At 37.6% G+C, this 23,905-nt stretch overlaps 1 protein-coding gene across 3 annotated transcripts in view; it reads right to left on the minus strand.

Annotated features, from left to right (window-relative positions):
- The window catches only part of ELMO1 (engulfment and cell motility 1), a 313,771-nt gene that overhangs the window by 161,614 nt on the left and 128,252 nt on the right, over positions 1–23,905 (minus strand). For all 3 annotated transcript variants that reach the window (XM_032181430.1, XM_032181431.1, XM_032181432.1), the window contains one exon: positions 8,989–9,093. In XM_032181430.1, the coding sequence (XP_032037321.1) occupies positions 8,989–9,093 (105 nt within the window). The remainder of the gene's footprint in view (positions 1–8,988; positions 9,094–23,905) is intronic.

Raw genomic sequence — 23,905 nt, forward strand, 5'->3', positions numbered from 1 at the left:
TTCCATTGAATTATTCATTGAGTCCATGCCTTCCTCGGGAACAGACTCCTTGGGGAGGCTATGGACTAAATGAAAATTTTTCCATACTTGACTACCATGGTCTTAAAAGTCTGCCATCAGCCTCGATAATGAAGCTTATGCCTGCAACTAAGAGTTAATGATTGACAAAAACCTAAAGTTGTAAAGACAGGTATCATATTCAAAAGCTTCCTTATCAAAATTCATAAGGATGAAACTACCTGGAAGAAGTATTGCTCCTTCACCAGGAATATCAACTTAGCCAATCCCTTAATCCCTCACATTAAAAATTAAATTGGCTCAAAATATACTGCCCACAGCAATTGCAGAAGTAATACCTGAACCAATCTCAGAGCTTGGCAATAGAATAGAGATTCATTATGACTGGGAAGTAAATACAGAGAGTGAAAGACAACAAGACCCACTATAGCTTCAGCAATACTTGTAATAAATCCCACAGCTGAGAGTTCAACAGGCATTGCTGCACTGTTAGGAAGGGGAATTTCCCCGGACGTATTTCATTGTACTGTCTAAAATCATTCTGCGTTAACAGAGACCAAGTTTTCTAGCAGTAGGTTAGTATCACGAGGTTCAGAGAGCAGCTGCTTAGTAAATATGGTAAAAATCTACCTAGACCCAACATGAAAATCTGGCAGCATTTTAATAACCAAAAATTACAGAGATGCTCTTCATTTTTTTAATTTTAATTTTTATTTTTTTTGTCACTGCTTTTCCTGCTCTTAAGCTTTCTTATCACATATGGCACGCTTCACCATTCCCATTTCACGTAGATGCCTTAAGTAATTCTAGGAAGCAAATCCTAAGGATATACTTCTTGAGGAGGATAAGGGACTCTGCTGCAGGCAGATTCAGTTCCCATTTATCCTCATCTCCATTTTCCTCCTAAGGCAACTTGCCATTTTCCTCAGCTTCAGCACGAGCATTCTCTTAAGATCCTTTGCTCAGCACTGTCCCCTCTAACCCCTCTTTATCTCTGTTGTTTTTATTTTCAATTTGCCATGTTTCCTCTCCCCCTTATCTCAGCCTTCCTTCACATTCCTGGGGCAGATCAGAAATTCCTTGTGGCAAAACTAAAACAAAACAACAATTTTGTCTGTCTTGCTCAGGTAGGCACTAGAATTGCCATTTGTTAAATCAAAATTTGGAAAACAAGCTGAGACCTACATGGGATGGGGTGGGGTGTGGGTGGGTATCCAATTATGTCCTTGTATAACAACATACAGGTTACAGGATGGATTCAAACTGGCCTGGTAACATTACAGCCGGTGTTTGACTCTGCAGCCATAAAGCACTTTAACTCGGATGGCTAATTCCAATAGTTGGTTTTCTTTTTAGAATATCATGGTGATCCCCTCCCACACCCCCTTCTTTTAAAACAACCCAAAAGTTAGTGTCAAACTATCACAAGTGAAATTTGGATGGTTCTGCTCCACATGAGCAGCTGCACCTAGGGATGAATTTTGCTTCTCACATAATCACCTTAACATAAAGCACAATCATAGTGTCTTTACTGTCTATCAAAAACTATGTACACTGCAACTTGTCTTCATATATTATACAGCTTCTTTCTCCCTTTGCCACTCCATGCAAAACAAAAACAAAAAAAAAAAAAAACAGATTACTGTAAATCTTGGTGGCAAGGCCCAAGAAAACTGAGAAGGCCCAGCTGCCACGTCATCATCAGAAGCTGCACCAGGATCTGCTCTTCACTTCTCACAGGCCCCAGCTGGGGCTTGAAACTGCTTAGGGACACAGTTTAGTGGGTGATATTAGTAATAGCATGATGTTTGGACCAGATGATCTTGGAGGTCTCTTCCAGCCCTAATGATTCTAAGATTCCTCCTCCCTCCCTGCCCCAAGCAAATGTGAGAGGGCAATATTTTCCCTCAGTCCTCTCCTTGCTCACCTACTGCAGAGGAAGAGAGCAAGAACTTACAGTACCTGCATAATGTAACAAGTTTTTGAATTTTCTTTTCTCTCACAACGTAAGAAGGGCCCTATTAGTGCTCTAATGTTCTTGTGGTATGGATATATTAGAAAAGCTTCAACCTTTGTCTCACTTCAATGAGACCGGCAGCTAGTGTAGCATCACAAAAGCTCTATGAAAGAGGAAATGAGAAAAACCTGTGAGACTCCATAGCTACTCTTCTTTTCTCCCCAGGTATGACAGAAAAAAGAGAAAACAAGAACACATTAAGCGACTGGGAGCCACGAGGCATAGACAATTTGGCCTTATGTGGAAAATTGCATTGTCTTATGAGACACACCAAGAAGACGTGCATAACAAAGCTCACTTTTCTCACTACCTTTAGCAGAACAGAAATAAATTACATCCCTTTCCAATCATTTCTGGGAGGAAAAAAAATAGCATGGCACAAATCAGGCTCAGTTTTATTTCAGAAAATGCTGAAATTATATGTTGGACTACTCATATCTGATCAGGCTAGAATGAGTAGGCATGAGGAGACTTTGTGAATTGGCGGAAGGATGTGTAGGCAGCCTCCTATACAACAACTGCATGGGTTAGAAAGTATATGGCATGTAGTCTGGCTGTGACTCAACCCATTAAAGTTCTGAAAGGTCTCTGCAGAACGCCAGCAATCTTCCCACCTGCATCTCGGGGGCTCATAAACAGCACCTGCTCCTCCAATGTGACTTCTGAAGACTTAAAAGGAAAAGACATTCTCTCTTCAACCTCCCCAAAAGTGGCAACTCAAGTAGCTGCTGGGGAAGAAGTGTCACTGCATCACAGCTGTATGAATAACTGATTTTCCAGCTCAGCAGATGCAGAGGAAAGGGGGATTTTCTATTTGTGACCCTAAACCAGCTCAATTTCTAATTTTCAGTTAATCAAAATAACTATTGGCTTAAAGTCCTAATGTTGTTTTTATTTGGAGCATTTTGATAACTTAGTACTTGTCTGAAATACAAGAACAGAAAATTTAGAAACATGCCACTATCTTGCACATCATTCACAAAAATACAGCACGAATGGATCCACTATAAAGTACACCATAGGATCAGTAAGCCCAACTCCACAAAATAGATTTCAACACTGGTTTCCCACCCTGTTGACAATACTGCCACTTCATATCTGCATGAAATAGATATAGTCCGTGGGAATAGGGAGAAACCATCTCTTCTCTTGAATTTCAGATTATTGTAAAACAATCTCTTTCCAAGGAACACTTTTTTTTTTTTTTTTTTTTTTTTTTTTTTTTAAGGCTGAATGTATGAAAAGCTTACTCATCTAATAAATGGAGAAAAAAAAAAAAAAAAAAAGGACATAAACTTGGATGGCCATCTGATCAGAATCCAGACAGATAGTTAGCCAGTGCTCAGACCTGGAGCTGCAAAGCTTATTTGTGGTTTCTGCCTGAAGCAGCAATCTTTTCATAGAATCATAGAATCATAGAATATCCTGAGTTGGAAGGGACCCTTAAGGATCATCAAGTCCAACTCTTGACACCGCACAGGTCTACCCAAAAGTTCAGACCATGTGCCTAAGTTCACAGTCCAATCTTTTCTTAAATTCAGACAGGCTCGGTGCAGTGACCACTTCCCTGGGGAGCCTGTTCCAGTGTGCAACCACCCTCTCTGTGAAGAACCCCCTCCTGACGTCCAGCCTAAATTTCCCCTGCCTCAGCTTAACCCTGTTCCCGCGGGTCCTGTCACTGGTGTTAATGGAGAAAAGGTCTCCTGTCTCTTGACAACCCCTTGCGAGGAAGTTGTAGACTGTGATGAGGTCCCCCCTCAGCCTCCTCTTCTCCAGGCTGAACAGGCCCAGTGACCTCAGCCGTTCCTCGTACGTCTTCCCCTCCAGGCCTTTCACCATCTTCGTAGCCCTCCTCTGGACACTCTCCAACAGTTTCATGTCCTTTTTATACTGTGGTGCCCAGAACTGCACACAGTACTCGAGGTGAGGCCGTACCAGCGCAGAGTAGAGCGGGACAATCACCTCCCTTGACCTACTAGCGATGCCGTGCTTGATGCACCCCAGGACACGGTTGGCCCTCCTGGCTGCCAGGGCACACTGCTGGCTCGTATTCAACTTGCTGTCTATCACGACTCCCAGATCCCTCTCTTCTAGGCTGCTCTCCAGCGTCTCATCGCCCAGTCTGTACATGCAGCCAGGGTTTCCCCGTCCCAGGTGCAGGACCCGGCACTTGCTCTTATTGAACTTCATGCGGTTGGTGATCGCCCAGCTCTCCAACCTGTCCAGATCCCTCTGCAAGGCCTTTACACCCTCATTTGAGTCCACAACTCCTCCAAGTTTGGTGTCATCAGCAAACTTGCTCAAAATACCCTCTATTCCTACATCCAGATCGTTTATAAAAATATTGAAAAGTACCGGCCCTAAAATGGAGCCTTGAGGGACCCCACTGGTGACCGCCCGCCAGCCTGACACAGCCCCATTTACCATAACCCTTTGGGCCCTGCCCGTTAGCCAATTGCTCACCCATCGTATGATGTTTTTATTTAGCTGTATGGTGGACATTTTGTCCAGTAGGATCCTATGGGAAACCGTGTCAAAAGCCTTGCTGAAGTCCAAAAAAATCACATCAGCTGGTTTCCCTTGGTCCACCATACGGGTGATCTTATCATTTTGTGCTTGAACAAAAAGAGGAGACACAGCATGATTGTTCTCAAGGAGGAATCTTACTCCACAGAAGAGAGACATGTTAGAATATAGCTGGTCATAAGCACAGAAGAAAAAAAATGTATACAAGTCACCAACTTGCAAGTCAACAAAAGCAACTTCATTAAAACGAGACTCATGTACCCCACCACAGGCAACGGTGTATATGACTTCTCTATGATTCAGATGATTTTCTGTGAAATACAATAACCTATAGTAAAATCCTCCATTCCTTCCCAAGTAAAAGTTGTAACTATATTTAGACATCTGTGAGGAAAATGTAAAATAACAGAATATTTCAATAGTTGCACATTAGAAGCAAAGGTATAGTTCCTGTAAGTTCAGCTTACCCTATGGCATCTTCTCTTTCTGCCTGAGAACACTTAAATTAGTGAAGATACAAGAAGAACAGCAGTCCACTCACAACAGGAGAAGTAGTGCTGTTTTTACTGCCTGCTATGAAGAACATCTAAACTAATATTGACTGCACGTGTAGGAGTCAGCTTATCAAAACTGCAAAATTATTTTATCTATAGAAGCATCTCAGGTACAAACATGTCAGATTTAAATACACAACAACAGATAACTCTCAATTTTTTCTGGATTACAAATAAAAGAACTGCTCCATTTTGGTTCCTTCAGCTTGCCCTCTACACAAAACAAAGTAGATCTCATTATTTTACAACAATATTGGCAAATAATGAAGTGCATGCAGACAAAAAGCAAAATAAAAATCAGGCAAATGAATGTGTGTGTGCCTTCAAACACATGCATACAAAATATTTCAGTTTCATATATTTATTCATCACTCCTCATTGTATTGAAAACAAAATGAATCTGCAGAGTCTTGTATCATGAATTCCCAAACAAATCAACAACAAAGCACCAATAAATTGAGATACTGATAGCATGATAGGATTTCCATGGAAAGGTTTTTCCTCAGACCCTTTTAAAAACTCAATAAAGTTTCAAATGCACACTGCTACAAGTTACCAGCATGAAAAATCTTAAGGTGTCTACATTGAATAGTCTGTTTTAAATGGTAACTTATAATTTTATTTTTAAAATAGTAGAACTTGAAACTAAAGTAGTTTTGGAAAGGAGAAAATTGCGACTAGGGTTGAAAATGTGTCTGCTCCAAAAGAACAAAAAAAAAATTATCTGTCACAAAGCTTTATTCCCATCATTTTCTTCACTGTTAACTTTAATTATACACTCTGACTGTCCTATAATTATGTAGCTTGGGAAGCTGCCAATTTTTTCCTGCGGAAACTTTTATAATTTCTTGCAGAGACTCAACATTACTTCCATCAATACATTCCATATAGTTTATGTCACCACCTTTTAAAAGCAAAGCCTCTGATAATAGCAATTGATTACTTAAGTGGAACATGAAAAAAATGCATGCACTTTACTAAAGTCACTGATAGCACCAAACAATTAATTTAAAAAAAGAAAGAAAGAAAGAAAGAAAGAAAGAAAGAAAGAAAGAAAGAAAGAAAGAAAGAAAGAAAGAAAGAAAGAAAGAAAGAAAGAAAAAGAAAAGCTAATTCAATAAGAGAGTAATTCAATAGGACTTCAGAAAAAATCCATATGACAGCTAAGGACACTACACAATCAAAGCAAACATGCACAATGAAAACATGCTCCTTCACACACACACAAAAAAAAAAATGTTCTTCAGGAGACACCAATCATTTTATATAGTAAACAAAGTGAGATTAAAAAAAATAATTAAAAAAAAAAGTATAAATAAAGAAAAATGATTTGTTTTATCTGAATAAAGACAGCAAGAAAAACCAAACCACTGTAGTTTCAGGAGTAAATGTGCAATAGGCAAAAGAAATAAGATAAATGAAATGTTGGGAAATTGTTAGGATCAAAATTGAAACTAAAAGTTTCCTTAATCTTGTTTACATTTTCACTGTGACACACCTATGTTTTCACCCTCAAATGCTTTCTGCTTTCAAGATGCAGAGTTACCCATCTGCTCCACTGCCTTCATACTCATGTTCTTCAACCTATTGCAAACACGTTTGCTGTCACCTCAAGTACTTTTGCTTGGCACTGGTCTTGGAAGCCTTACTGTCCCCCTTCACTGAAGGTCACTGCAGCTTCAAACATCCTTCTCATCTAATTAATCCATTTATTACGCAAATTACTCCTAAGTGGAATCAGCTATGAGAGCCATAACAAAAAGACAAAAAGGAAAGAGATCACTGCCTGCCTTCTCTTCTAACCTCTCCTTACCCAGCTTTTTCAGTATTACTCAAAGATACCTTTCTAAGGGCCATGCAGCTGGGGCATCGTAAGAACTCAGCAGGTCAGACTGCAGCGATTTGTACCACCCATTAAAATACAGCACTGGCAATAGACTTGGTGTAGTCATCACAATTTCCTGATAGTATCTTCATTTAATACACTGCATGCTGTCAGGAAAAACTTTGTATTTTCCAAGTTAATTTTAAACCAATGCTGGTTTCCAATCTGAATTTTAATTACCCCACAACACAGATATTATCTCATTTTGGGGCTTAGGAATTGACCCATGGTACAGCAATTAACTGCATTGCAAAATGCAGTTTCCTCGACTCTGGAAAGACAAGTAGGCTAACATATTCCCAAGGTGTGTTAGCAGCTCCCACAGCAACTTCTGGCAAGCAATTTTATCTCAGCATGCCTCAGCATAGCATTTCTAGTGTACACATACTCTTTTTGAGGTGAGAAATATATAAGGCACACCCAGACATTCTTGTAAAAAGAATCCTATAAGTATAAAGACAAGCATCTCAAAATAACAACAATAATTCTCAGTAATGCAGCAACAAAAATACTGCATTAAAGAAACAAAGCTGAGGAGCACTGAAGTCCTTTTTAAAAAGTGGCTAATTACATGCTATACCAGACCCAATTTTTAAAACAGCACCTGCAACTTGAAAATGAAGAAGAAATAAAAAATAAATTGAGAGAAGTCAACGAAAGCTCATTTTCAACAGTGCCTGTCCTCTTTAAATTCTTTTGAACTTCTTCAAAATGCATGTGTGCTATGTGGGATACATGGGCAACCCATACTATGTGTATCCTCTAAATTTAGAATTTTAAAAAGAAGCCTATGAAGAAACACCATCCAGATCTTACCTAAATTTAAAATGAGAAATCCAAATTCTAATGAGAAAATGTAACCATGTACCTTTACAGAAAACCACAGCTCAGCATAGTTTACCCATAAAACACACTCACTGCTCAGTATATGAAATAACCCTTAATTTCAGGCGTTGATCAGGTTCAATAACTATTCCACATTGCAGACTGCCACAGTCTGTTACTGCTATGTTCAGACTGAGGCAGCAAGATGAATTTACAGAGCAAAACTGACAAACTTGTGGTCTCCTATTATATCCATGGATAATCCTTTCTTGGATATCAGTACACCCTTTACAAACCTATTACAGCCTTAACACTATTCTACTTTGAACAAAAACAAGATGATAACTCTTATAGCTTACTTCATATAAGTTCACTCTTCATTATTTAGTAGAAACAATTGATGTGCTTACTGTTGCTATATGCAAACTTCCTCATACAGGTCCCTGGGCACACACTTTCTGGGGGTAGTTAAACCCATCCCTACCAGCTCAGGACTGACTTCCTAGACTATCTTCTACTCCCATCTGTGCCAGATAAGTTTGCTCATGGCAAATATTCAGTTTCATTAAAGGTCGGGAAAAGTTGCTCTATTTGATGCAGCTATTATTCTCCTGTATGCCTCTTCCCATAAGGATGTAACAATACAACTTTTTTTAACTACACTTGAAATACTAAATGTAGGAAGTGAACTGGGCAGGGGAAGGAACAGGTTGTGCAAGGGAATTGTGATGTTTTTTTACCTGTTTTTCTACAAACATTACTTTACCTAAAGCAATAGTTTTAGTTTAGGGAGCATCTTAACTTTCAGGACACTGTCAACTCAGTTATCATTTGCTAGTCAAATCTTCCTCCCCACAGAAAATCCTCATAATTTTTGGTAGACTTCAAACAGAGCAGAGAATTCTGCACAAATAATCATTTCTGAGCTCATAGTCATCCATCATTCATCCAAAAAAGCACAAGCTCATCTCTCTTCTCATTGCAGGCCTAAGAGAATATCTATAATATTTGACAGCTTATACAGACATGACACGTTTCAGTGTTACATGGTTTGCCCTACTATAGTTGTTAACAGTGAACCTTCCTCTTCAAAGTGAACCATAAACAGGACATTATCAGTATATACAGGGAATTGCACATATCTTGGAGAGGAGAAGTCTTACCCGTATATAAGCATCCTGGTGATGTTTAGCGAAGTACAGCATATTGTCAAGGGCTAGCATTCCTGGAGGAGTCTGTGTAAAATCCATTGCTGGGTTTACATGATTCTGCAAAAAAAGATAACAAGATCACTTTATCAGTACATTTCCATAAACTATCCACTCACCTGTGATTTTTGATGTGCACCATGTTAGCATGCTGTGCCAGAGGACAGCAACACAGGCCTTTTTGCTGAGTAGAAAACTTGTAACACGGAAATGGTGCACACCTCAAAGAACTTCAAAGCCAAACACAAACAGTATGAGATTGGCTTATCAGTCATTTACTTGTCTAACTATGCAATGGAGATCCAAAAAGGAGATCTGTGCTTCTATAGCACTCAACCAAGTCTTTCATAACTGATAGACTCATTGGCGGTGTTAGAAACTAGAAGTAATAATTAATGAAAATGCAGATACACATGCAGACAGCCTCCACAATACACATTTATTTTTCTTTTTTTATTTTATATTCTTTTTTATTTCTTTTTATTTTATTTTCTATTTCTACTTCTATATAATATATTCTATTTCTATTTTTTTATTTCTTTTTAAATTTTATTTTCTACTTTTTAATTTCTTATTTATTTCATAAGTATATGAAATTAAATAGATTCATCATCTGGAATTCAAGTAAATTTTGTTAAGTTTTAAATCTATGAACTTAAGTATGAAATTAATGAATGAACATACCAAACATAACTGAAACTTGTCAGCTTCTACATGCACCTAAGTTTCAAATGTTCAGTTTCACTTGTTACATACAAAATGATATTTCCTCAAATATTCACTAACACCATCAGTCTTTTGATGGGATGGAATTAAATGTACATTTGAGCAAGTTTCATGTAGTTCATGGTTCTGAACATTTCTGAACCAATCTGAACATTTGTCTGGCCACGGACAGACTTAACACAGAACTGCTCAGGAAAACAAAGACCCAAGGGTATGTCTCCATCAAAAATGCTTATCTCCTGCTAGTCTCTTTTATCACTATCACCTTTTCGGTGTCTGCAGCTCCACTCATTCTGACACAGAAAGATTTCCCTAGTCACTTTGCGATGGCATTTCTATTCTGCAAGACTCAGCTGTGAGAGTTTTTAAAAGTGCATTTCCTATCACAAAACTTACTATATATCAATGGTTAAGATCAGCATAGATTTCTTCTTCTGTCAATCTCTTTCTGAACTGTACTTGGGGTCTGATCCGCCCACCTCACTGACAAAAGCATAGGCTGACTACTTTGCCTCCTGTTGATTCATGAAGCTGTAGAAAGGTAGGATTCCACTCTCTTGCCTGCCTTATCTTTAGATGTATGACATGTTGGTTTTAGCTGTTCAATAATTCATATTCACATGAAAGATTAGAAATACTAGAAAGTTAAAATTATATATTAAGGCAACTTCTGCCACTTTAAAAGCAGACAAAGATTTGGGGATCAGGATAGTGTGCACAGTCTATTCATTTTACATGTACAACAGTTCACTGAAGCAAGACAAGCAACACAATCAGAGGCTCACTGCTTCACAACAGAGAATCAAGCGTAGGTCTGAAATCCTAGACTTTTATGGGGAGATATCTATGCAGTAGAGTAGTTTAGAGTGGAAAACAAATGTTTAGTGACTTAACTTCATTTTCAAAAAAAACACCACCCAAACTCATCAACTTTAATTAAAAAACAACAACAAAAAAAAGTCCTTTAAGACTGTTTCTTCAACTCAACCTTCCATTTTCGACATGTAATATATTTATCAGCCAGAACACTTTTACGGTCAGTACAAGACTGTTTCTCACAGATGACAAGCAAAACAGACTTCAGCTTCTGGGAGAGGAACATTTCCCTTCCTGACATTTTCAAGCATTCCAGAAAGCGCATCTTTTGAGAGGCTGGGTCTGGCAGACAAATGCTCCCCCTTAGCCCTGCTAATCCCAACATGAACGTCTTGGTAAGCTCTTCTACACATTTGAAGTTCTCTTCATCATGCATGCAAAGTCCTGGGGAACACCACTTTATACCTAGCCTCATAACGAGTACTTTTCCTCAGGAAAGCTGCTGAGAAGCTGTCCACAGGGAACCTCACAATACCATTTTTATAACACCTTTTCCAAGTACAATTTCAGCACAGGGATGCGCATACTCTCTTCATTGCCATGCTACAGCACAGGCAGAACATAGATAAATACTGGCAAGCAGAGAGTATCAATATCCAGCTACCTTTCTGCAGCTATTAGAATATCAGCACTCATTTTACTGGTATTTACAAGCAATGTTGAAATAAAAGCAGGATACCAAAATAAAAGGTTGACCCACAGTTCCCTGAATAGTTCTCTCCTTCATCCCATTCTAGCATCTCAAGTTATGTGGAAACATGGACAAAAACAAATGGGAACAAAAGAAATCTCACAGCTTTTGTAACAAGGGTTCGTTTTGTCTCTTATCCTTGATAAAAATCTGTTCAATCAGAAAAGTCATCTCCATCGCATTACTTTTTCCTGAGTCAAGCCTATATATCCAGCTATTTTCAGCTGTTTCAAAAGTTCTTTCACTTTTCATGATCCCAGGATAATGAGGGCTTGATCTTCAACTCTATTAAGTCAAATCACTGGAGATAACACCAGCTGACAATAACTCAGGATCCACAATTCTGGCATGTGTGAGACAGTAAATTATCTTCAATTATTCTTCAAAAACAAAAAGAATGCAGGCTGCTTTGTTCTATTACTGCTCCATCCCTCCCCAAATTATCCTTTTTTTTTAACATGTTGAATGTTTGTGATTGAAATATTAACTGATTGAGAGTGGGTTTAGAAATGAGATATAAAGCTAAATGACCTAAAATGCTGTAGTGAATAATTTAAAAGTATTCAAACATCCCCACCTACAGCATAATTTATTAAATATACGGAAAACAACACTTCAGGCAAATTAGCTGCATCTGTTTAGTATAAAGCCTATTCCATTTTTCTCTTTATAAAAAGCCAAGAAATACAAAGGGAACAGATTTGTAACCTACAATTTTTCAAATGATTTTTTTTCCATTAGACTGAATAATATCTACATAACCTTCAGCTTCTGAGCAGTATTTAACAGCTTTTGCTCTTATGCTATATACGTTGACATACCAAAAACACCAAGAATGTTAGCCAGCTTAGCGTACTGTGAAAATGAAAGTTCAGTCTTCTGGATAAGATGCAAATCCAAAATCACGTCTGCTTGTGGCATTATCAAAAAGAGTACATAAAATAAAATCATGTGGCATGTTTCACAAGACTACAGCTATTCTGGATAAATTCCAGTGTAGTAATTATAATCAGACAAACAAGTATTCTCGTGCAGCCCTAGCTGCATAAAGCTTTCCTCTCTATCTATCCTGAATGGCTCCACTGTCTTCCTTTTGGCTTCCAAGGCAATCTCTGAGGGATGTATAGATTTCAGCTGTAATACCGTGTCCTGACACTGAGATGCTTAATCACAGTAATGGTGCACTGTCTGTAGATAACCACTAATGGAATAAGCGATGCTAGCTCCGTGTATTAATCCTAACAGTGCCTTCCACATGACTATGCTGAAGCACAGAAACCATCTATTTCCCTGAATTCACAGTCTACTAAAGGTACAAACTCACTTATTTCTGCCTTGACAGATACTGACAGCCTATCACAGGTTATTCATTAGTGCTGTGTTCAGCTATATAAATCAGTTGCCAGGTTATGCTAATTATTCCTGAATGTTGCTTATAGTCAGTGCTAGACCCAGTAATTGTTGTTCCACACAGGAAGAGCAAACTTCTGTTTACCCAACCCCAGTGTAGTTCATGTGAAACGTTATTCTGAATGTCTCCATTCTGAGGTTTGTATGACAAAAACAATACAGGAGTTCCCAGGGAGGAATTGGGATTGTAGAAGAACCGATGATAAAAGAACTTCAGAACATCTAAAGAAGAGACCAATTTAAGTAGTGTTGATATAAACTGATGCCCCTCAGAATTGGTCATGTTTTTTCTTACAGAAGAAGGAACAATCTGGCTACAAAGATAGTGCAAAAGGCAGCGATCACCTCCTTCCTTGAATTACTTGCAGTTACTTATTTTCTTTTTGCTTTTAAATCTAAACCACTGTTTTGTGGGCCAGGAAGGAAAGCAATCACCTGGTTCTATATCACTGGAGTACCTACACTAAAACCTTCCTTAGGTCAAAGGCGTAAAGTACAGTAATAGATACGTGGATGTTTGCTCAGAGCCAGAATGGCAGGAACATTTCAAGTTGTATTTTCAGTGAATTATGAATTGGTAAACTTACGTTAGAATCAGTAAGCCCAAACCCTCAACATTTACCTCTTCTGTAAATGCTCCTGAAGTTTTCCACGCAAAATGTTCTCATCTGTTCATTTACGCAAAAATTACAAATACGAAAAAAAGTTACATAAAAAATTGTGAAGTTAGTCAGCTAAAATTCTTAACGAGGAAGTAATTTTCTCATTTTATTTAACAACACTGTATTCAAAGAGATGATGCATACAACTTCCATCATTCAGTTTAATGAGATCTAACAATGACTTGGGAATTTTCAACCTCTATGCATTCAGTGAAAGCAAGAACTAACAAACAGATTTGTTTTTCCCTTGATAGCTATTTAAATATGCAAATGTGCATTTTTTTCTCTTCCAAAGCCAATTTTTTGAATTTTACAACACAAATCTAGGATAGAATGACTTTTAATCTGCAGGATCACTGAATTAAAAAATAAAGTACTAAAAACACTGTGTACCTTGAGTCAGATGTCTGCAACCTCAGCAGCTGTTACATCTTAAAAGAATATGTAGAAATTTTTTTTAAGATACATGCTGTTCAACTCATTTAAATCACATACCATCCCCACCCTTCTTTGCATTTAAAGAACTCCAGTGTATTTCTACAGGATATAATTTTCATAAGACTTACAAATTATACTTGCATTTTTACAGAGCAGTAATATTTTTCACTTTAACATCTCTAGCTTTGTTCAGCTTCATTCATCAGCAAATACTTGAACATTTCTACTTCCTTTACCATTTTTTATGACAGCTTTACCATACGTGTCAGTAGACTGTGAATATTATCCTCGATAAATAAAGCTCATTCTAACATACCTAACACATTAAGCAACAGTCTTTCTAGGTCAAGTTTGAACTCACCAGTACAAAAATGACATTCTTAACAACAAAGAAATCTAAGTGCAATCTGCACATTGAAATTTCAAAATTTGACTAACATTCGCTTATCATGGAATGTCTCGGGTTGGAAGGGACCTTAAACATCCAATCTCCCTCATCTAACTAAGGTACTACGTAATCTGATGTAAGGCACCACAGCACCATATGCGTCAGCCCTAGATGTTTGTCCCAGTCATGAATTCAGTCTGCAGTGGTCAGAATTGACAAAATCTGAATGTTATGGTGACATAACAGAACTCACCTAAAATCATCAAATAAGACATAACAGAGCATGGGAAAAGACAAACACTGCATTTTTTCAGACATGAATAAACTACACTTTGTAAGCAAGACATAAAGTTCTTGCACAATACTTCATGTTTTCTAAGTACTTATACTGCAGCTTTACAGTTATATGGAGCTAATGCTTTGTATTCCAAGACCTTAAGCCTTATGGACAGAGGCAATACTTTGAAAGCCTCAAAGAATCTAAAACAGATGCTACAACACTGAGGGATCACATCTTGTCCAATGCAAGATAGGAGTACAGTTGTCACAGGGATAGTAAACAAATAATAACAATAAACTATTACAAATAACCCCACATTAAATGTTTTCAGCTAAACAGAAGCCAGACGAGGCACAATCAAAATCTACCCAAGCAATCCTATCTTCGCTTGTCTACACATCACGTTCTTAAGTCCATTTTAGGCATGAAAAGCCTTTTTTTGAGTTCAGGTAAGTTTTATGTCTGCTGAGTAAGGTACACTGTGACTTTTCTTATTTAAGCATAATGGCTGGCACTGTTTGTATATTGGTGTACAAGCATTAATTGTTCTGGCTGATACTTCAAAGACTACTTATTAAAGAACAGTTCAGAGCTATTTAACAAGCACTTTGTATAAAAGTTAATGAAATTATACAAAATGTTTAGCAAGTGTACATAAATATTTATTTTAGCTTATGGCCAAAACATGCAAGTTGCATAGCCTATCAATAAGAAAAAGGAGCTCCTGACCATTTTATTAAATAAAATGGAAGGCTCAAAACCAAGTTCTGCCAAGTCTTTGGCTTCTTGAGACAGAATTTTCTAAGAATAGGACTGAGACAAGAGCATCTTTTTGATTGTTTTATTTACACTTCAGGCAATTTTACCTAACCTCTTTACAGTAAAATTTGTGTCTAATTTAAAGCACATTAATTAAAACACCTTTCAGTCATCATTCCCTTAGAAGAGAAAGAAAAAATAGTTAGATAAGGATTTGAGTAACATCATGGTAAAAATAATCATTGCAATTTTCCCGAGGATGTGTTATCTACAGGAAAACCACATGGGAAGCAGCTGACTTAATTGCTGCAGTTGCCTCTCCCTTACATCATCACTTAGAAGACTTGAGTGGATCTCTGACGGGATCCTTCATACCATAATGAGCAGCTCCAGTGAAGGATATGATGTTTGTTATGGGAGGAGTGGCACAACCACAGAACAGCAACTGATCTGTACTAAAAGAAACTGTAAAATCTATATTTTATCTGTCTTTGGACCTAAATCCCCATATACAAAATGACTCTTCCTACAGTCAAATCTTCCTACAGCTCAAGCACAAACAGCCACGCTTTATAAATATCAAAATAAAAGGGTTTGGAAAATAGGACCACACTCTGAAAGCCTTCGAGTCCATTCTTTTGTCTTAAACCAACATTAGTCTATGCCTGTACTATAGCATACCTCATTTGCCTTCAGTAGTGCAGCAATTTTAATAATAATAAAGACTGGATCCATTTGCTGTGGAATTTCAGTTCACCCAACTTCCATTTTTCTTTGCCTCCCTCTACAGGAATGTGAAACATGAAAAGCTAGAGCTGTGCTTTGCAAAATTTGCAACTTTTTGTATGGCCTGAGCATTCTTCTGCTATACCTCCTGGCTCCTCCAGACTAACATCAAAAAGAGAATGGAGTTGCACCAAAATGTAGGAAGATTAAAAGAGTTAAGGAGTTTTTAAAAGAATATGGATTGCCTTCTGTGTAGAGGCTGTGTAACAAGCAGACTGTATCAAAGAGTCAAAAGATTCAGAATTCAGATATGGAGGTGTTTTTAATTTGAAGGGGAAAAAAAAATCAATTATTCCCAAAGGAGTTGCTCTACTCCCCCTCATCTCTTAATTCATTTACAGGCCTGAGTTCATGAAACTGTATATTCAGACAGCATCTCTTACCCATATTATAATTCTTCATAACTGAACAAAATCCAAACATTTTGTGTGCTCTATTTACTATCCTTTACATCTTACAACAGGCAAAGAAGCACAAGGAATGAGAGGAGGGAGGAGCAAAGCAGTATGTACATATAAGCAACATACACACTGAAAACTGCATAGGCTTATGGAAAAATAAGTATTTGTAATAATGAACACTAAATTGAATTTACAGTGTTTCACAAAACTAACATTACTTTGTTACTGAGCAAGGGTTTGGCAGGCGATCAGCTACCTGAGTGAATCAGATGAAGCCCATAATACAAAAGAGAACAGATGTCATTATATCTGACTAGTTTCTGGGAGTCTGTTTCTTCAACTTAGTTCTTTTGTTTGCAAATTCTGAGGTATATGCAGTATGTAGCATCTAGAGAAAGAAGTCCAAGATCTATCTCTAAGAGAAGGGGTTAGAAAGCAAATAGTGGTAAGACAACTCTTCTTTAGTGATGAACAGAGAGATCATTCAAAGCTTTACCACATCCAGATTTACGGAGCTGGCCTGCCCCCAGGAGTTTAGAGCTGCAATGCACACAGTGGGTGAGTGGCAAACAAGATTTCACAACATAGTGAAATCGCAAATAGTAAATATAAACATCAACAAATGCAATGATCTGATGACCCTAAGCTTACATTAGAACATTATATCCGTTAATGGATTTTCTTCAGAACAGGCATACTCTTTTAATCAAAAGCAGCTTTTACAACTTCACAAGTAAAAATATTGGAAAGGCATAAAACCCAAACAAACAAAAACTTTTACTCTCCCTTTGGAAGGGAAAAAAAAAGCTGGTATTATCTTATTATTAAGAAACTGATTTAAAGGATGATAATTAATACTTATATTAAGCATAAAGTTATAAAAAAGTATTAAAAAAGCTTGTGATTATACAGACTCAGCTCGTTCACATCGACACAAAACTACAGATATTTCATTCTGAATAGTTTTAACTTCATTCTTATATTGATAACAGGAAAGGTCAAAGCATATTGGCAGCCCATCAAAATTATTTTTCTTTATTTCTTAATTTATTTCTGATCTGTTCTCTTTTGGAAGGACTAAAGCTGAGAGGAATTCAGCAGTACGTGGCAAAAGGCTCATTTATTCATTTTAACAATGTGCAGATTGTTAGATGCCCGTAGCTTCTGACAAACAATTCTGGTAAATTGCATGCAGCTGCATGGTAAACAAGAACAATGGATTCAACATATGGATTTTCTGGCCCCCAGTTCTTGGTTGCTGTAATGATGCGTCTGACCTGGGCACCTCTTTCTGTGCGATCACTGGCTCAGACCAACACTACCACTTTCACAGAAGCTTAGTAGCTCATATAACATGGTCTTCATCAGACTTTTTTTTTTTTTTTTTTGTCATTTTCCATTGTACACCTCACTGCAATCACATTTGGCTGAGAGCAGCATCTATGCCACTGCCAGAGCCAAACATCCCTCTCCCTTGGGGGCTGTACCTCAAGGCCATCTTCACCAGCTCTGCCCTACTCATATGAAGGGCAACCAAGATGTTCCCTGCTCGTGCTCAGCAGGCTTCTGTGCCCTGCTCAAAGTGGTTTGAGAGCTCAACAAAAGAGAACTGTGGATCAAATGCTAACCCTAGGGACTACCCCACTCTAAGTCATACCAGGAAGGTATCTTCCACAGTGGCAAGTTGACCTTGAAGGACTCTGCAACGTGACTTCTGTCCTTCACTCAAAAACAAACAAAACCCCCCACACAAACAAGGAACAACAACAAAAAACACATAGCAATCCTATTTCCATCACAATTCCAATCATGGGATGCTTGGTGCATGGTAAATGGTAAATTTCAAACTGTGCTTATGGGTAAGAATGCAGCAGGTTGCACACCTGTGGGCTCCTGTCAGAACCCAGCTCTATTATGAGATTAAGTGCACATGGCACTTCAGGGATGCCCTGTTTCTGCCTCTCAAGTTTTGAGACAGAGTGATGGTTTGTTGCTGTCACTCACAACGTCAACTTGGGCCACGTTTACAAATCAAACCTAAGCTTTTCTGATCAGACCTTAGACTATGCTTACAATCTCATATTTTACAGATTTGCAGAGACTGCTGGAAAAAAAAAAAAAATCCAGATTGCGAAAAAGTATCCCCGTCTTGGTGCATATCAGTCTTGCATAAACTCTAAGACACAGGAACAAACTAGTATTTCAGAAAGAAAATATCCCATCAGTGACAGACAGAAAAGAAATCATGCTTAGAGTTCTGTGAGAAACTGATGTGCAAGCCAGTTTAAGTAACTTTTTATTCTCCCAAAAACATATCGTTTAGCTTAAACATCAAACAATTGCTGGCAACTCAGAAATACGAATTTACACCATAAAACAGTGTTTCCTAGTATTTCTAAGGCTGAAATAATTCTGTAAGTAATTGCATGCAACTGCGCTGTTCAACAACTTTTGCTAACAACCTTCATCTAGTGGGATGCTAGTGCCCTCTGCTGTGTGATGTTAAAAATTAGGTAGAAGCTTTCTGTTGAAACAAGGTTCAGCTCTATTCCAAGTAATTCCAAGATGTATAAATACAGTAAATTAACAACTGGGCTTACTGATTGTGGTGCTCCAAATGTCAGTATACAGTAGTAAAACCCTTAATTACATGCTTGGTGACGTCATCCATTCACTTGTATTTCTTTTACCCTTTCCATTTTCCTGTAGTTTAAGTATTTTGTCTACTTTTCTAGTACAGGTTTCAGTACCTCCACTTTTGGTTGCTCAGCTAGGGATGTATCAAGCAGCAAGAAACCCTCACCTGTGAGGTACCTTACACCCTAGACACACAGAAAAAAAAAAACAATAATAAAAAAGTAAAATAATAATTAAAAAAAAAGAAGTAAAATACAACTAACTTCTGAAAATAGCTAACCAATGCACATTTAAAACCTCAAAGAGGAGAACTACAACTTTTCCTCCCTTTCAGTCTTCCTCCTTCTGATGAAGAAATGCATGCAGGCACCTTCCAATTCAGATATTAAGCAGCCAAATAACAACTTGACTTGGAAGTGGCTAAAGTTTCCACGCATCCTCTCTTTCACATCTTACAGCAATCTTTGACATCTGCTACCACTATAGTTTTGAGCTACTTCTAAAACTTTTTTTTTTTTCTTAATGTCAAAACAATGATCTCTTAAGCCATGTTGATAATACCTACATTAAGTCACAGTCAAACCCATCTGTAGATGTTTTTCCAGGTATAATCCTTTACCTCTCTGGAAGAAAACGAAAAGCATCATCAACAGTAAAAAATACTTCAACGCTTTCGCTAAACCACTGGATGCAGACAGAAACAACTGCATGATTTTTCTATCAAAGTCTCCATGGAAAACATGTAGTGTTCTGAAAGGCAGAGGTTTATTTGGGAAGCTCAACACTCAAGTGAGAAATGCTTCAGAAAGCTCTTCATTATCCCAGAAATGCAAAGGAACAGTATAAATCAGTAGGGAAGCAAGATGTCGAAAGCAAACAGAAACAATAAAGATGTTTAATTGCATATGAAACTAATCTGAGCCACAGGTGGCACAGTCATCTGACACTTTCCATTTTGAGACTTTCTTTTGCTTCTGATACTTTACAACTACTTTGTTTGGACTGAATGCTTAGCACTTCCTTTAGGTTTTAGCAGAATCTTTGATCATCTGTAGGAGTGTTTTATTAAACACTGCATTGCTCTTATTAACTTTATTTTTACACACTTGTTTTGCTGAAGAACTCCATCCCAGTCACACTTTGTAAGAAGAGGTTCTAGTTTAGGAAAAGGCTTGTTTTTGTGCCAGGCTTGAGATTCCTCTGGAATGTAGACTATATTTGGTCATATTATAAAAAAAAACTCAGGATATACTGAATTTCGCAAGTATGGGTTTTGTTTTGTTTTTTCCCCTGAAGGTGATGCTTGTCCTGGGCATTATTCCTGGGCCTCGTCTTCAAGGCTTAGAGAAAAACCAATGACTAGAAACCAGGAGTTGAGTGGACAGAAGCTAAGTAGAGGGATGCACGGTAAAAGTGTGAGGAAAGAGTCAAAGCCAGGCACTTGGAAAGGTTTGGAGGAAGGAGGAGTGCAATGCTTCATGGTGCTTAATTATTAGCTATCAGTAATAAAGGACAAAGGACTTTACTTTAGAGGGGGCCATTGCTACATACAGTCACTAAACTAAGTCACTTCTGTCTCAGGGCAAAGCAGCCTATTCGAATAGCTCAGCAAAAGATTTTTTTCCCAAACTGATTATTTTTCCAGCAATAAATTATTTCACTAGTTTTGAAACAGTAGATATGGAAACAGAGGGTTGTGATGGTAGAGAAAACAGTGGAGGATGGAAAGCTACAAATAATTTTCAGGAGTGCAGAAAACCTTCTATCTATGCCATTCTCTCATTGAGCTACAGACTACAAGCTTCTCCATCTCAAGCATAAAGAAAGGATTTGATCTAGGCTGACACACAGCGACACTCTGAAGGCATTCCTTTGCCACTGCCAAATCCAACAGTGGAATCTGAATGTAAGAAAGCATGACCTTTACTGTAGGTGAAGCTTCACCAAAGGATAAACAATGCAACACTTCTTATCGCTGCCTAATGACTGACACCAAGAGGAGTAAATGTTAGAAAGGTATGAACGGAACAGTTGCAAATGACTACTCAAATCCTTCAAGATCTCATGAATGACTCAATCTCACCTGCTCAGGGAAAAAAATCCTGACTCACTACAGTCACTCTAACAGATAGATGGCTTGTGCTTGCAAAGGCAATGTCCTGAACAAATAATTCCCCTTTGCTGGTGGAAGAGAGACTACTTACACCTCAGGCCAAGCCTCTCAGTTAGGACAACCATGGACTTAGCCTGGTGAGAAAGCTATGTCAAGAAATGACAAGGCAACTTGCACCTTACACAGTCTTCTGTAAGACAGTCACTATATTCGTAATTTTGCAAATACTTGATTTGACACTCCCAGCTCTGCTCTGCAGAAAGTAACAGTCACATGGGTGTAACTGAAGAAGGAAGAACGTGTTCTGAAAAAAATAAAGTGTTCAGCATCTTTCCTCAGCCAGAAACGTCTGGGGGAAAAACTTTCCCCCTTATCTCTAAATGGGGACTATCTCTAGGCTTCAGCTAGGGAACTATTCAAAGAGATTATGAAGAGCACCACAGGACCCATGAGGAAACTTAATAGTTTTTAATCTTCAAAGCACTATTTGGAAGTTGTGCTGTGAAACAAAGGATTTTTTTTTAAGAAAAAGATCAAAAGAAAAAAAAACGAAGTAGTTACTCATCTGGGGCATGAAGATTGGGGAGCGAGGTGCGGGGGAGCCAAGTCTGAAAAAAGTCTCATCAGCTTATCAGGCCTACATTCTGCCTAAGGAAGAATTGAGTATGCTTTAATTACTCTTAACTATACGTTGAGTTTCTTTTCTAAAGATCTCTGCATGACAACCCTTCTAAAGTATCTATTATAGATAGCTTATATTAGGAAGTTTTTGTAATGTCTAACAAATCAGATATGCTGCACATAAAGTCATTATTCATCCTATTATTCATGTTTTCCTTCAGACCTCTGTAATAAACCCCCTCACCTTATTCCCAGTCTTTGTATATGTTTTTTTTTTTTTTTTTCCTGGATCCACCACTGTCAAACACAGTATTGTGTTTGACAGTGATCCTTTCCAGGTTGATCCTTTTCATAAAGGATCCCTTTCATAAAGGATCAACCTCCATCTTTAAACTTTTAATGAAATTTGTCCCCATCAATCCAATTAAAAAATAATCATATTTTCTTTAAATGCATTGCCATCACTGCCTTTTAGCTTACATATGACTGCCTCCCTCTCAGCATGTGTGAACATGACATTTCCATGGTGTTTAGCCTGGTGGACTAAGCAAGGCAACCTTTTTAAGTCACCTCTTGTAAGACATCTCTCTTATCGCTGCACAAGTCTTGCTCTACGCACTTTTCCTAAATTCAATCAGTCCCAAATCACTGCATAAGCAATTAAAATCATGCAGTGCTCTAAATGATGTCACCAAAACACAGAAAATGTTCTTAGCAGTTCAGCTGCTAGGAAACTAACTTTCCAGATATATTCTAGGCTAACATTTGACTTTTTTTGCAACTACAGTGCACAATCTCCCCTATTTTTGCCTTTTCCAACAGATGAGATTTTGAATTGCCTGCAGAATAAATTCTTGCCAGTAGTCCTAAATTAACACCTTTGTACTTAGTTCTACTGAATAAAATTACATTTCTATGTCTCTGCTCCCAGAGGTCACCTAATTTGGTGTATGACATGGTGATTGTTTCCTTGATATCTCCCAGATCTGTTTCATCAGGAGATTTCAGTGTGTGTTCACTCTTACATCACCACCACAATTGTTTTCTAAGTTAAGCCCATGTTTACCTTTACAAGAACTACAGATCATTCTAAAATTTCACTTTTAATTGTCATATTTTGTCACACAAGTCCTTACTGGCTTCCCATCTCTTGTACTAATGTCCGTTTTATTTGTCTATACTAATAAATTCCAGCAAGAGTAAGAAATCATTATCATTTGCATCAATTTTTGCATGCATACAAACAATTTACATTTTATTGAAGTCAAAAGAAAAAAAAAAAAAGTTCTACACACCACAAATGAAAAAACCTCAAGCAGTTTTTCTTTACTTTTTAACTTATTTAAATTTCTTAGAATTTGGTTAGATCTACCTCTAACTTTAAACACATTCACTACAACTTATCACAGACAGTTAATGATATTTACAGAACTATGAGAAAATATAACTCAAGAAATTGATATTATGTATAGCTGTTGCCTACTTTAGTTATAGGAATAAAGTTTACTCAAATGCAATAAGATTTTTGAAGCTTCACATGCAGTGAACTCTACAAAACTGAAGAGCTTGGCAATTTCAAGAGCAATTTTATCATTACCAACACTTGTACCTTTATCTATTAGCTATCTCCACTACAAAACTACATTATTATTTGCAAGTCTACAAAACTCTACTTCTACTACAAGAATTGCCATAGATAAACTGCTGAAAGAGATTTTAAGGCAGGAAGGAAAGAAGAAACTCAAGCTATTTAATTTGCAATTGCCTAGAAAAAATAAATCATTAAGGTGAAAAAAAAAATAATTCAATAAGGTGAAATGTATCTTACATCTCCTAATTGGGTCATCTTTTGTTGTATTTGTCAGTATTTTAGTAAATCTCTTGAAAACTATCTCATCTGAAAATCTCTTTACCCATAATAAACTTCACACTGAACATCTCAACCATCTGGAAAGGCCCTGTGGTTGCTTTAACTGAATATAGGTTTCTAACTATGTAGTTTTACAAATGGTATTGTAAACTTCTGAAACCATGTCTGGACTTTCTCTTTTGTTGACATTACGTTTGCAATGTGGCAAAGCTTT

The sequence above is a fragment of the Aythya fuligula genome, chromosome 2, assembly GCF_009819795.1.
Source record: "Aythya fuligula isolate bAytFul2 chromosome 2, bAytFul2.pri, whole genome shotgun sequence".
In the NCBI taxonomy this organism is placed as follows: Eukaryota; Metazoa; Chordata; class Aves; order Anseriformes; family Anatidae; genus Aythya; species Aythya fuligula.